General features: G+C 44.1%; 1 protein-coding gene across 3 annotated transcripts in view; it reads right to left on the bottom strand.

Annotated features, from left to right (window-relative positions):
• The window catches only part of SLC35F4 (solute carrier family 35 member F4), a 119,261-nt gene that overhangs the window by 25,042 nt on the left and 78,867 nt on the right, over window positions 1-15,352 (bottom strand). Inside the window, exon 1 of one of the 3 annotated variants that reach the window (XM_072930550.1) lies at window positions 10,416-10,962. The exons of the other annotated variants lie outside the window; for them this stretch is intronic. Coding sequence (XP_072786651.1) covers window positions 10,416-10,491 — 76 coding nt within the window. The 5' untranslated portion in view covers window positions 10,492-10,962. Of the gene's footprint in view, window positions 1-10,415; window positions 10,963-15,352 lie in introns of those variants that run through there. 3 annotated transcript variants of the gene reach the window in all.

Below are 15,352 nucleotides of genomic sequence, written 5' to 3'. Positions count from 1 at the left end.
TATAAAATACAGAATTATACAGGAAGGAAAAAAAATCATCTCTCAGCCTATTTTAGAGCCTGCAAGGCTTTTTTTAACTACCAAGTAGACAAGTGACTGAACCAGCAGCTGACCCCCTCCAGATGATCTTTCTCAAGATGCTCTGCCCTTTCTTCTCTGTCCATTATGAGGGAACTCTGATTCAAGGGGGGCACTCAAGTTTAGATTCCAACTGATGATGAAGTCCTACAAATCCAGTCGATGTAGTAAACAACCCACACTCTGACAGCATACCCACAAACCCACTTCAAAAAATTAAGACCTACATGATGAGAAGCAAGCTAAGCACTGTGTTGCCTCGCCTCCATTTTTGATGAGCATTACTTTCTAAGGAGCTTTCTAGAGCCTACTGGAGGTTTTCAGACCTTTAAAAAGCTGTTCAGCTTCACAAATTTACTTTTTAATGGAGAAAATAATGATCTAGCAGCCACACAACTCTCTGCATGACTTTGTTCCACTTATTTCAAAACTCCAAGAGCTACCTCTCCCACTGGTCAAAGAAGAATAACGTCACCTACTTCGTAAGACTTAGTAAACATCTCACAAGTTACTCTTGTGAGTTACACCTTCATTTGTCATCTGAAAATTAATCCTAGCCTCCATGAGGTTAAGCCAATCGCTACATTCAAAAGTAGTGATTCAAAAAGATATTTCTGATTTTTCAGGTCCACAGCTTAAAGAGGTTTTATTTTCAGGAAGCATTTGCCAGCTGCCTGTCCTTGGAGAAGAAGCCACCGAGGTGGCAGGTTCCACATCACTCCTCATTTTGATATTCATCATTTAAAGAGGTTTCATTATGTTGAAAGACACATGTTATGTCTCAATTCAGATTAATTTCAGAACAAGATTCACATTATACTCAGCAGATGTCTAGCAGGTGACATGCAACCAAAATTTGATGGAAGCCTATTCTTCCTCACGTGCAAACAAGAGCTCTGAGTTATTGGTATCTGCTACAACAGAGAGGCATGAATCTCCTCTTGTGCATTGACAAACCCAGCAGGTGAGACCAAAACTGTAATTCAAGAGATTGCATTAAATGGAAAGTCACTGCTTGATTTACTGAACTCTTCTTCCCTTATACCTGAAGCAATCAGACAGCACAGCCATTTATCAATATTTCATTGTTACAGCTAGAAAGCCTGGGACACCTAATGCCGCTCAATCTGAACATGTTTTAAGGATATCTGTTGATAGGAGAGGTGAAGAGAGAAATTCTGGGCAGGGACAACAAATCACCACCTGCACAGCGGAGCACTGAAACCTCCCAGCTGGGCAGTGCTGTCCCGTGGGAGAGGAAGGGAAGGCAGAGCTCATGGAACTCTGGTTCTTTGTCTCACTCCACAACTCTCACCTGTGCAGCTGGGATCTGCTAAGTCCCTCCAAACTTGGAGCATTTTCCACTGAACTTCCATACAGGGAGTAACAGAATCATAGAATGGTCTAGGTTGGAAGGGAACTTAAGATCATCCAGTTCCAACCCCCTGCCATGGACAGGGACATCTTCTACCTGATCAGGGTGCTCAAAGTTCATCCAACCTGGTCCTGAACAACCTCCCTGAGCAGAGATGTCAACACGGGGGTGAGATTTCTTACACAGTTCGTGGCTTTAGCAGGGATGAATCACAGGCTGAGAGTTAAAGTACATTTTGGGCATCATTTGCTAGCTTAAGAGAATGCTACTGGAAGAGACTGGGGAAAAAACAAGCAAGAAAAACCTCACCAGACTGTCAGATCTTGTTGCTGGAAGCGTTCCTTGGAGGTTGTAACTGAGTGTCAAAGCAAGACTCTGCCAATAGGACTGACCAAAGAGGAAACGGAGAAATGGAAAGTACCTCACACTATTGTATCCAATACATCTTAATGCACCAAACACACCTGGATTATTTTTTCATTATTGGATAAAATCATAGCCAAGCTCTTTCCTGTGTTTTTTACAATTACTTTAATAATTGTAAATTTTTTATGATTAGTTTTTTTTACACTTACTTCATTTCTTAATCTGTTTCTGCAAATCTATTTCCTCGCCCTGCACACGTAGATGCTTTATTGCTTCAGAAGTAAAGCCATTTCTCTGCACATGGAAACCAAAGAGAAACCAGCAAGGGGTGCACGTGGCTTTCCACATGACTCTAACAAAGTCTGTCCCCATCTTGCATTAATTATTATACACATATCCCAGTGAACTTTGATTTAGCAAGGTAATTATGCCTGTGACTAACCTAAACCATGTGATAATTATCACTCAAGTCCAGCTTTTCCATGTTCTTTAACACCATTCTGAGTCCCAGCTGGGGGAGGAGGTGGCCCCATCTGCTGCTGTCATCATGTCCACTCAAGCCAGGAAGAAAAAGCACATGCTGGTCCTCAGAAGCATTTTCACCACCACCTGTAAACAATGCACAGCTCCCTTGCCCATCTGAAAGATGCAAGATACGACTTGTGGCATTTTGCTCATGGTCAGGTTTCCAGATGCAGCTCACACAGTGAGAAAATGTATCCTTGCCTTGGCTAGAAAAATCCCTTTGCTATTTTCCAGAGGGCTTGGAGAGAAGGATTACACTCTGAGGTTCAAAACCAACTCTCTTCAGATCATCTTCCAGTATATGACATCTTTAGCACATGACAGCAGCGTTTGCAATAAGAACCAACCCATGCAATTTCGTTTGGACAATGGCCTCACAGCTGCTCATGGATCATGGAATATCCTGAGCTGGGAGGGACCTGCAAGGATCACGGAGTCCAAGTCCTGGTGTGGCACAGGACAGCCCAGGAATCCCATGATGTGCCTGAGAGCATTGTCCCAGTGCTCCTTGAGCTCTGTCAGGCTCTGCTGTGACCACTCCTCAGCTGTGACCACTTCTCTGCGTGAAGAACCTGTTATAAATCCAACCTGAACCTCCCCGGACACAGCTTCATGCTGCTCCCTCTGGTCCTGGATCACATGGATTGCCAGTGAAATAACCAATGCAACACAAAAATGCAATCTTGGAACTAAATTCTATGGTCAGATCATCTTAGGATTGATTGTGTCCTTTTTTTATCCAACTGTCCTGATGGAAATTTAGAACCTCTCAAACAGGTAACTGAATTCCCTTCCAAAAGCCATCTGTGCATTCACGACACTGCATTACTGACACGAAGTGCTGGCTCATTTAGAGACAGCAACATCTGGCTTGATGGGATGTGCCAAAACACATTCTCTTTATTTGATTACACAATGAAATCGATGGTTAAATAGGTGATGGAAATGAGCTGAACAATTTCTGCATGTTATATTTCCAAAACCCTGCAGAACACTGGTCACCTCTGGCTACCACCACAGTCAGGAGAGAGAGCAGCTTTGCCAAAAGGCCACTCAAGGCACCTACAATCTGCCTTTTACTCATTCAGTATTAAAATAGTCTTATTTTACTATGTCCTCAAAATCCCAGCTCCTGATTTCTCATTGTCTCTGTGCTGACAAAAGGATGCCTCCATCGCACTGCCACGGAAACCATGGCTGGGCTTTGACAGATGGATGGAGGTAGGAGTGGGTCTGCTGTGGTGTGGAAAACACGTCAGTTGAACGTTCCTGCTAAATTGGGACCTGGAGAAAGAATTGCCAACATTCTTTTTGCCCTGCAGGGGTACCTGTAGGAGCAGCACCCACCCCAGTGATGGACACAAACCCCAGTGTTCCAGAGCCTGTGCACGAGCTCCCCTTGAGCAGGGGAGGGCAGGAAGCTCTCCCAATGAAATTCTGCTCTTACTGATGCATAGCAAGGAGAAGATGATGTGAGTTTTGCAGCCAGGGAAATACTGGATGCACACAGAAAGGATGTTGAGTGGTGCTGCTGTTGGGAGAGCTGAAGGGAGCTGCTTCTGTCCATTTTACAACAAAACCTCATTAGGTTGGATTAGCCACAGCTTTAATTGGATTGTTTGCTACTGTTAGCACACAGCTGAGAGCAGGGTATGCAACACCATCAATTCTCAGTGACTTAGGTCCATAGCTTATTTTATCCCAGCCACTGCCTGTAAAATCAAATTGTGCCCTTCAGTGCACTGGTGTAAACCCACAGCACACCAGTACAACCAGCCCAGTGGTCTGGGCACACACATTGACAAACTCCCCAGCTTTTAATGTGTTCAAAACCAGCAATTTGACCAGGGGTGTGAAGTCATGATTACATTTTACTAAAGCCAAGCAAAATCAAGAAAACAAGCACACATGCTTTGCCGGCAGCATGCTACACAGGTTTGAGGAATAAGCATTTCTTGTTCAGTGAAGAAAATTTCTTTCAGCATCTCTCAGGCATTTGGAGATAATTAAACACTGCAACGGTCTCTGTGTATTAGTAATGTCTGTTCAGAGTGATGCCTTGTTCTGGAAGTTTTCATATTTGAAGGGGATGAGAAGGTTATAGTTTTTTTTGTTCTGTTTTGGTTTGTTTTGTTTTGTTTTTTTATCCTGGGGAAAAGATTTTCAGATTACAACAAAAAACAAATGACTCAGTGATGGCGTACAGCATTTCTCTTGTACTATGATTAACTATTGTCAAGAGCAGAAAGCAGAAAAAGCAGATATTTTTGTTGTGGTTTACTAGTGACATCCATCAGCAATTTCTGCCAATTATCTCTTCAGCGTCTGTACACAGCCCTCACTCCAGATCAGCAGACAGCAACTTTGCTTACAACCAGGAATCTCAACAGCTTCCACGTGCCCTCCCATCCTCACAATAAAATTAACACAGAGATCTTAAATTTCACATCCTTTAATTCACTTAGTGCCTGATCAAGGGATGTGCCACTCTACATCCTCAAACCTAAATAACCCTTCAGTTCCTCCAGCCTGTTTGTAAGGGGAGGGAATCTGAGTTAGACAGTCAAAAAATCCCCCCCAGACCTGCATCTCCTTGGTATTTGTAAGTGGGAAATAGTTGATTTCCCACTTATAAGTAAGTAGGGAATAGTTTATAAGTGGGAAATAGCTAAATAAGTTGCACAAAGGCATCTCCTCACACATTCCCAGACCCCCACAGTCAACAGCTCATCCTTGATTTGGGGCTTCTCTCATTAATTGCTCCAAGCCAGATGCCTCTACGTGCAACCCTGATTAATACAAGCCTCCAAATGCATCTTTCTGCACATCAGCCACATGCTCTTGTGCTGCAGAACCTGCTCTGAGATGGAAGCTCTTGTACCAACCACCCAGCGTGCTGTGTCCTAAAGCCTCTGACCAAGGACAGCAGCACCAAGTGGATCCAGGCTGCAGCAACCCCGGTGTGCAATACCTGCAGCTATTAAAAAATGACAATAAAAACAGAAAAAAAACCTTAGCAGGAAGGATGTGAACATGCTACAGGGTGTAGGCAAGCTGTGGACTGCCTCTTCCACAGCCCTGGAGCCCAAAAGCCACTCTAGAGAATTCTCAAATTCTATTTTTTCTGAAGTAAGTGGCTCCTGTTTGTATTGGTTTGGATCAAGCCTGTCCTCAAAACGTATAAAAATAATTACTAGAAAAACCCCAAATTCCTGCTCAAATCTTTGTTCCAGCTACATTTTATTGAAAATATAGTTTAAAATACAGAAATATTTTTTCTTATTTCAGCCTAACTCAAACAAATGTATAACTGCTTTTTTTTTAAGCATGGACATGGAATTTCATTGATTTGACACCAAAACTAACACAGCAGCGCCAGTGTGGGAGTGTCAGAGCAGATCCTGGGAATGAGGCGTATTTGAGAACATCTGTGGTGGAACTTGCAGCTGGAATATGCATTTTGAAACACAGTGGCTACTCATATTTGAAAGTAACTAAGCATGACAGCATACTTAAGAGTTTGAAGGAATGTAGAAGGGACTGCTGCAAATGAAGAATGATTTTTATATGTTGAAATCAAAACTTCTACAACACACAATGACCTACAAAAGAAAAAATTAGAACATCCATTTGGAGTGGAATGTTTTGGACTGAACTCTGCTGTTAGAAAACATTGATGGCCTCTCCATTGAAAAACATATGCTGTGTTGAAATCTCAGAATTAACCATGACAGCTCTGGAGGCAGAACACACTGAACTTCTGTGGGGAGAGGATGGACATCTCCTCCTTCAGCACAGAATTTTTTCCAGGCAAAGAGGGGAACAACACTGGAACAACCCTTTGTCTCCTTCCAGGACTTTATTTTAAGTTTTTGCTTACAGAAACACCATTATTTTATTTTTTTTGCTTACTAAACACTCCGAGAACACCTCAGTGATAATTTCTGAGTGAGGCCTTTGGGACTCACACATTCCAAGGGATATCCTTTGCTGCATCAGACCACAGGACTTTTTTCCCTCTCCCAGACAGGCCTGATCCAATATGAATTCAAGCCAATCTCAGGATCAGACCATCTTCCCACCACTCCAGCACTGACTGAGCAAGAGAAACACAAATAATTTCATTCAAAGCTGCACACCATCCCATAAAAACCCCCTCTGCTATACATTTTGTAATGAATTATATCAGATGTGCTTCCAATCGTTTCGCAATTTATACACTCTACTCCAAACCAAAAGGTTAACAATCTATTAAAAAAATCCTCTGAAAATTAATCTTGTCATTGCTAGAATTTGATGGCATTTCCAGAAATAAACAGACATTAATAGTTAAATTCTCACTTTACTTTCACTGCTGTAACTCAAGAGTAGCTTCAATGAAATCCATGAGGCTGCTTTGATGTGAAGTTGTTGTGAAAGAAATTTACACCCACCACAGTCCAGATATCACTCATATGTACCTCACTAACAAATAATTACAATATAGCTTCTACTTTCAAGAAACACTGCAATAAATCCAGGCTGTTTCATGGATGTCTCAAGATCCAAAACAGCAGCCATGACACTGATGGACAGCTCAGCAACATTTTGTATTTTTTTTTGTATTTTATACTGGTTTTTGTATTTATTTCCTACAAAACCTGTTGCCTCTGATGGTGCCTCCAGGAAGTGATTCACTCCAGCTCCCTCAGATACCAATCTTGGGAGGTGAATCACCTGCTGCAGGTGCCCAGCTCTCCCAAATTTCTCAGTACTTACCAAGGCTTGGATTTAGATGGATGTGGATGAGCCCAAGGCTGGCGGCCTCAGACTCGGGCCACGGCAGCACTGCAGTGCACTGAGCACATGCTTCAATTCAATCCCCTTGCCTGACTTAGAGCCTGATTAAGCACATTTGAGGAAGGGTGAGTTAAAAGAACATTTTCCAGGTAAGCAGCTGGAGCAACAGTAGGGATTTATCACTGTATTGCTGCATTTTACAATCCCAGGAGATATTTCCATCTGTTTTCTCCACTGCCCTTTGTCGGAACTCAAAATGTCCCTCAGACATTTTTGGAGGTTCCAGACCCAGGTCAGAAGCATTTGAGACCCTGGCAGGCAGCTGGAAACAGCTGTGATTTTGGATTTGAGCCATGGAATGATTTACCAACTTTGCAGGAAGGACAAGAAGTCACAAAAGTTTAGATATTATAGTAGGAGTAGTCACAAAGTAGAGGGAAGAATTTTTTAGTGCTGTACAGGCGGGTTTTAATGTTTTTACAGGGGGCTTTTAGTTTTGTACATGGGGGTCAGAAGTTTTAAGATGGAGGGATTTGGGCCAGTCCTGTTTCTCCTCTTTCTTCTTCCTTCCCTCCATGTTCTTGGTGATGTTGGCACTCCCAGATTGGTTTAGAGTAGAAAAGCACCATTTAATGTAGGTTGTAGGCATTGGGGGAAAACTGTAAACATGTAACACGTAATGTACCATATAAAAGACAGCAGCAGCCCTGGGTGGGGAGAGAAGAAGCAGTCGGGAGTCAGGGAGGATGTCAGGGTGTGTGTGTGCCTCTGCCTGAGCTGTGAGCAAACCACAGCAGCCCGAGAAGAAAATCTTTTAGATAATTTGCAATAAACTGCCTTGAGACCGAACAACAGAGACTGCTGAGCCTTTCTTTGGAAGCACGGGTTGGAGGAGAGACTTTTCCACCACACGGAGCCCTCAAACCAGGCTGGGCTCCGTCACCCTTGAGCTAATAGCTCTGACAGGTCTCATCCCTGCCCTTCCATGGTGGCATTTTTGGGATAGGTCTCCTCCAAGCAATGTCCATGCCACACAGCTGGCTGATGCTGGGGAGTGGGGACTGGGTAAAGACACTTTTTCAAAAGGATTTGGTGGCTGTGGTGCCAGCGTGGCACACACCTCACATCCTCCCACTCACCCACGTGCCAGCCCTTCTGGGCAGCTCTCTGCTCCGTTTCCCTCTACACAAGCAGCACTTTTGACCACTTCTCTCCAAGCACTGGGTGCACTTTCCCTACCAAAGGAGACTTCTTGCCTGGATTTCCACTCTCCAGGAGTCAGCAGTTGCTGTGGGTTTATCAGGAGGGATCCAGGAGGCCACAAAGCTGAGCTGTGTGAGAACTGCCCACCCAGAGCACAGTGCTGTCCTCCCAGCACACAGGCCCACAGCCCAAGCTGCTCAGGAATCTCTTCCATGTGCCCCCTCAAGCTGGGGAAAGAAAGGGGGGACAGATGCAGTCCTTTTGGGAAGCTGTCTGCCCTATCTCATTAGGATTCTTTGGGAATTCATGCTAAAATCTTTGCTGATCTGTAAAATCCGGCTGCACACACATTTAATGTATGGGTCCCCTATTAATTCAGCTTGGCCAGGTCCATCCTGAGCAAGAACCTTTCCATTTGCAGCCTGTTGGACATGACAAGTGCTGTCATGCAGTCATTTCCAGTCTATTGCCCTTTCTTCCTATGAAGACTAGATTTTCCCTCCCTCAGGGACCAGGCAGGGCAGTTTTGACACTGCTGCTGCAGCCCAGCACGGGCAGAAGGTTAAGACAGGTCCAACAGAGACACCTGGAATGGTGGAGCTGAAGGCAATCACAGCCTGTCTTGTGCCCTGTGAGGCTGGGACAATCTTCAACACTCTGACACAAGCCTGGTCTGAGCCCTCAGGAAATAAAGAGCAGCAAATCACCCCATTTTACCAGCACAGCCAGCTCACCTGGCCATAACACTGCTCCTAAAAAAGCAGGTGAGGGTATGAATCACAATATCACACAGCCTAAAGCCTGGTGCTGTGCACCAGCAATAAGCACTCAGCTCCTCCAGCTTTCCTTAAGGCATTTTCCCCTCAAGGAAGAAACACTAGGTAACTACTAAGCCTGCAGAATTCTAAATATCACACGCACAATTCTGAGAAAAACAACACAAACTCTGCCTGGTCTATCAAACCCCAGCCCAGCCTGAGCCAGGTAGATCGAAGAACTGGAGGTCACGCTCTGCTGACCAGCACTGGACCGTGGCTCTTGCTTTGTTTTGCTCCTGGATGAATTCAACTCACAAAAAGGAATTACATTTTCACTGCTGGTTGGCTCAAACCAGAGACAGCGCACACACCTTGCAGTTTTACAGCTCCAGTGTCCTCACCACACACACCCGGTGGGAAAACATCTCACTTCTGGCACAACAAGCAGCTTGGGGAAATACCACCCATCTCTTCAGAACATCTGACACTGAGGATTATAAACTCAAATAGTGCAATTAAAGCCTGAGATTTCTATAGACATTTAAGTGAAAAACTCAAACCTGAACATCAGGAATGTTTTTAAGAAAGCTTTCCCTTTTGACCTCTGATTAATACACCACGTGCACCTACTATAAATTTTCAGCACACTGATTTTTATTTGTTTCACTATTAGGGCAGTCAAATCTCCTGCTGGACAACATCACCAAACTCCCAGTGACTCTGAGGAGTGATGTGAAGTTGATGGGCACTCCTAAAGGAACAAGGTTCTCCTGTCTGATAAACAGCATACAAAAGAATTCCCAATTTCTATTTTGTGGTTTCTGTATTTCTGTGGTTTTTCTGTATTAAAGAATTGCTTAAGAGCTGAAAATGAGGGGGGGAAAAAGCAGTTTAAGGGGACAACTACTATACTGAGCTGAGGACAGCAAGCACAAAAAAAGTTGGTGCCTCTGTCTTCACAGCAAAACAATAAATCTAGAGCAACCACAGTAAAATACTCCAGAAAAGCCAATAGCATTACATGGACCTAATTTCACATAATTTTAAAAGCCAGAATTGAAGTATAGTAACTTTATCCGTTGTTCATGTTTCAACATCAGTTTCTTACTCATGAATCACTCACACAGCAGTTGAACACAGGCAACAGAAATTTAACTACCACTTATCCCAGGTGATATTAAAGTGCTAAAAATGCTATCTGAGCATTACATTAGAAATACACACACACACACAACATTCCTGTTACTCTGCACGGAACGGAGCAGGAGGAGCACGCGGAGTGAACTCCTGCCTAGGATGGGATTTACAGGGGGGGAAAAAAAAGCATTTACCGTCTGGCACAGGTGAATTTACTTCGGAAACATTGAGAGATGGTAGCGGTGCCACTCTTGCTGAATGTTTCCTCATCCTCTGGGATTGCTCTCTACTCAGCTGCTCGCTCTGGCTTTAGTCTGCATCGCCCTTGGTCCCAAGTACTACAGCAAACACGGGGCTATGGCTGGTGGCTGGATGCTGTTCTGGAGATGCTGCAGGAGCCTACGAGTACTGATTTGCTGTTTCCCTGGGAAACCATTTGCAACACGTTCAAACAATGCTTGACCTCTGCCAACACTTCTCTTTCATTCAATTGTTGAGCGCGGCAGATAAAATATAAATATATCAGCGGCGGCGCCTCGCCAATCGAAACCGTGGCAGCCCCTTTCAGGAAATTGGGATTTCACATCAAATCTCTGCGCTGTGCTGGCAATGCAGACGGGAGATTTCTCAGACAACTGCAAGGGAATTATGCAACGCAATTTTCTGGTTCCTTACACTGTGACAATATATGATGATTATAGTAATTATTTTAAGTAAACTTTGAATAATGGGACTCCTATAGAGCTGCTAAATCAGGAATGCCTTGGGCAAAAGAACAGGTGACATCCAGGTCTGTGTCTGATAATAAAGCAGTGGTACTGAAGGAGGCTCTTCTAACACCCTACAAAAATTGTCACAACCAAGACAGATACAGAAATATATATATAAGTATATATATAGGCTATGGTTGGTCTATATTTCTGCCTCACTTCCCTTGAGACAGCCAGGGATGTCCCTCTTTCCCTGACACCTGCTGTCTCTTCTACTTCCTTATTATTACTATTAATATTTTTGGAAGTTGTTCACTTGGAGCAATGGAAAAGTTTCACTGAGTGAACTGGTGTCAACCCACACAACTTCTGGAACTCTTAGAAGATCTCATCCCCTTTGTGCAATCAGCACTGTGCTGGGAGCTTCTTTTGCCAGGAAGTGCTTATTGATACCACTAAGAGCCCTGGCTCTCGAGTTCTTCACCAAGAGATCAACTATCAAGTCTTATCCAAGAATTTGTAGGGAGAAACATTTACCATTTATATTCAAAGTGTTTGCTATTGGAACAATGGGAAATAAAAAGAGAATGACCAGAAATACAGCTTAGCTCTACCAGAACCTGCTGGAAAAGCTGCCGAAATTTTAGGGGTGCTAGCTGTGGCAAGCACATTTCTCTCACTCTCAGGATTTTTCATAGAGGTGCACAGAGAGAAATGAAAGAGAAAAAAAATTCTATTTCTGCTCCTTGTTTTTCCTATGTGAATGTGTTTGGAGAATTGTTTACCTGGAGTGAGTGCTTGATTGGATTCTGGTAAGGATTGTTTGAGCCTGATGGGCTGGACTCTGGAGAGAGTCAGGAGTTGTGTTAGAGTCAGAGAAAGTAGTATGTAGTTTTAGTATCGTCCTTTTAGATAGTATATTAATGTATTTTAGAATAGTTATAATAAAGAAATCATTCAGCCTTCTGAATTGAGTCAGACATTGTCATTTCTTCCCATTGGGCTCACCTGCATTTACAATATACTAGCCCTTTTATCTGTAGTCTTTGCGCTTTTTACAGCAGCTGAGAGTGGAGATTCTTGGCCCGGGGCTTGGTCCTTCTTTCCCCACTATCCCACCAAAGAGGGAGAAGCCACTGGCTCTAGGGAAGGCCAAAGTGTTCTGAAAAGGATGAAGAATGGCTGGGTTAGAATTCTCCATCTTGGGCATCCTCAGGCATGGTGCTGGAATCTCACAGGATTTGCACAATAACGTGTTGTGGCTGGGGTGTGTGTGACAGGACTGGTCCCTTCCCTAGCCCTCAGGGAGGAGAAGGAAGGAAGCAGAGTCCCAGCTGGATCATCCTCTGGATGCAGCCACAGAAGAGGCTGGCACATGGGGAGAACTGTCCTGTGGTATCTTCATGGAAGAGGCAGCCTGTGACCCCACTGTACCCAGAGGGGTAGGAAGGAATTCTTGGAAACTTGGAGCAACCAAGAAGGGTATGATCACTTGATCTCACCCTGCACATTCCTGTAAAGATGCTCTCTTGTCTCTCTTTGGAGACTGAGTGGCCTCACCTTTCTCTTGAGGCACAGAGACACAGTGATCAACCCTATGGAAAGGAGGGACAAAGTACCTCATCCCACTCCGACAGCCATCCCTCCCAGTGGGGCACATCATGGAAGGAGTACAGGGAAGAGAAATGGTTACAACTGCCTGGTTTTCCACCCAGCACGTCCTGTCCTGAAAGGCTTGGAGATCTGCTTTAGCATCTTCATTATATCCCTGGTGACTCACAAGGCTCTCCACCATGGCACTCTATTCCAATGCACCAACTGCACTGCCTTAAGCTAACTGGCTTTTACTGCTTATCTGCATTCAGAGGATTTCCAGCACTGTTAACAACCACTATTCCAAAGGAAATTATCTTCCCAATTTGCAGAAGGAATTTTATTCTCCTGTCCAAAGTGCTGAGAGTCAGCAGAGTTTGTGATAGAGTAATCACCAGTCAAGTAATTGCTGGCTCCACAATCACAAGGCTCCCTATTAATACATGTCTAGTCCTTGAGCATTTATATAATATAAACAACATAATAATATAACACAGAGATTGCTTTTAGAAAACCATTTCTGCAAATAGGGGTTTATAATGGAATCATTAATGAACCTTAACAATGGTGAGGATGAAACGCATGAGACAATGTCAGGCAATTCCAGACATTTCTTCCAGACAATTTCAGCACTAACAACAGAACGTGACTGAATCTAAGAGTTGCTGCCTTTTTTTATTCAAAGGAAAATCAGCCATTGTTTCAACACTAAGTCAGAAGCCAAATTCAACTCCTCAAAGCAATCTTTCAGATCTTCCCCCCAGCCATCGCTGCTTCCTAAAACAGTTACACAAGAAATGAAGATACAAAACTGCTTAAAACTACTTAGGAAAGCATCAGCTTCTCTGGCTACACAAGACTGAGCTTTGGCCATCTATTTCTGCTCCTCCATTTCTGATCCTTCCTCTGTGTTATCTCTGCTCTTTGTGTGCTGAAGAAAAGAATAAAATAAATATGGAGTGGAAGAGAGAGGAGGAAGCTCTGTTCCTCTCTCCAATCCATCCACAAGTGCAATGTGATGACTGACTTACCAGGATGGCAAAACAGTTACTCCAAGTAACTACTGCACGACTACAAGTCAACGTAAAATCCACAGGCCTGTGCCACCTTACTCTCACTTCATGTTCATGCAAGGCACCAGAGTGGGAAAATATGGGTTTTTCCCTCCAAAATTCAAGACTAAACTAATTTTCCAGGTACCTTTACAACAGTTCTTCATATGTTGTTGTTTGCTTCAAATTCTGTATAGTTTCAGCCTGGAACATGTTCTAAGTTTTCTTATTCTCAGGGTGATGCTCCTCATAATAAACAATAAATAAAAATAGGCTCTGAAGCACAAGTCTGAAGAGAAGCAGCTGAGAGAGCTGGGGGGGAACAGTCTGGAGAAAAGAAGGCTCAGGAGGGACCTTCTGGCTCTGCACAATTCCCTGACAGGAGGGTGCAGCCAGGGAAGGCTGGACTTTATTCCCAGGGAACAAGAGACAGGACAAGAGGAGACGACCTCAAGTTAAGCCAGGGGAAGTTTAGGGTGGATATTAGGGAAGATTTCTTCATGGAAAGATTTATCAAGCCCTGGACCAGGCTGCCCAGGACAATGATTGAGTCCCATCCCTAGAGGGATTTAAAAGATGTGTGGATGTGATACCTGGGGACATGGGTTAGTGATGAGCTTGGCAGTACTGGGGGAATGGTTGGACTCAATGATGTCAGAAGTGTTTTCCAATCTAAATTATTCTATCATCCATCTACATATGCAATTATTTTCCCTCAAGAGTCCCTGTTTGTCAAGGAAGCCTGCAGTGCAAGTGCACTGTGTAAATGACAACCCAGGCTGCGGTTTGCACCCTCCACACCTGCTCCCAGTTAGGGCAAAACCTGATGGGGCACTCACCAAAGCTCTGGAGACAGACCAGCACCAGCATTATTTGGAAAGGAAATCAGTGAATAAGTATTTGGTTTTGCCCCTCATGTTGGGCCCCAAAGGGGGAAGTCTCCTGTAACAGTTCTGTGTTAGGGTTCAGAGATAGACAGGACTCTTTTTCCATCTTTAGGTCGTTGTTTTATTGTTATATTATCAGAAAGTTGGTACACCGTCTACACCAGACTTAGTGCACAGGAAAACACCACAAAATGCTACAAGATGTACAGTTTCAAGGTCTTTTAAAGCTGTTTCATCCAATTAACTCTTAAATTGTACTTTATTTTACCTTTCTACCACTAACTCACCCCTTGTTCGCCCACATAACCTCTGCACTGCGGCTTTCCTTGTGCAATCACTCTGTGCCACCAACACTGCAGAAAATGGAGTGGATGAAGAAGAAGAAGAAGCAGCTTGGGACAATGCCCAATGACAGATATCTTGCCTCTTACCTACTTCTATATTTAAAACCCCCAAAACCTAAATTTCTCACCCTGTGACAAACTATTATCTATTTCACACTCTTGTGGACTCTAGTCTATCCTGAAGTCTTGGAAGCTCTCTCCATGGGCCAAGGTTAAAGGCAGTGCTTCTCTGGGGGGTCAGGACCCCTCAGAGCAGACAGAGAAATATTCCCTGTGCCCTGGGTTCCAACAAATAAGGTGTGAATTGGCCAACACCGAACCCACCACAGCATGTCTCAGGACAGATTCCTCGTGCAGTCCCCTTGGCTGCAGCACTCTGAGTCCCTGGCTCAGTAAATATTCATCCAGGCGAGGGCAGGGTGAAGCTGCAAGCTTGCTGACTCACTAACCAGACAGCAAACCAGCCCTGGCAGCAGAGCCAGGGCTGGGGAGTGCTGAATCACATCCACTAACAAGCCCTGCACGCTCCCAGCACAGAGGGGCTG

Source organism: Taeniopygia guttata, chromosome 5, assembly GCF_048771995.1.
Source record: "Taeniopygia guttata chromosome 5, bTaeGut7.mat, whole genome shotgun sequence".
Lineage (NCBI taxonomy): Eukaryota > Metazoa > Chordata > Aves > Passeriformes > Estrildidae > Taeniopygia > Taeniopygia guttata.
The sequence above is the reverse complement of the archived record's forward strand: the minus strand, read 5'-3'. Positions and strand labels throughout refer to the sequence as shown.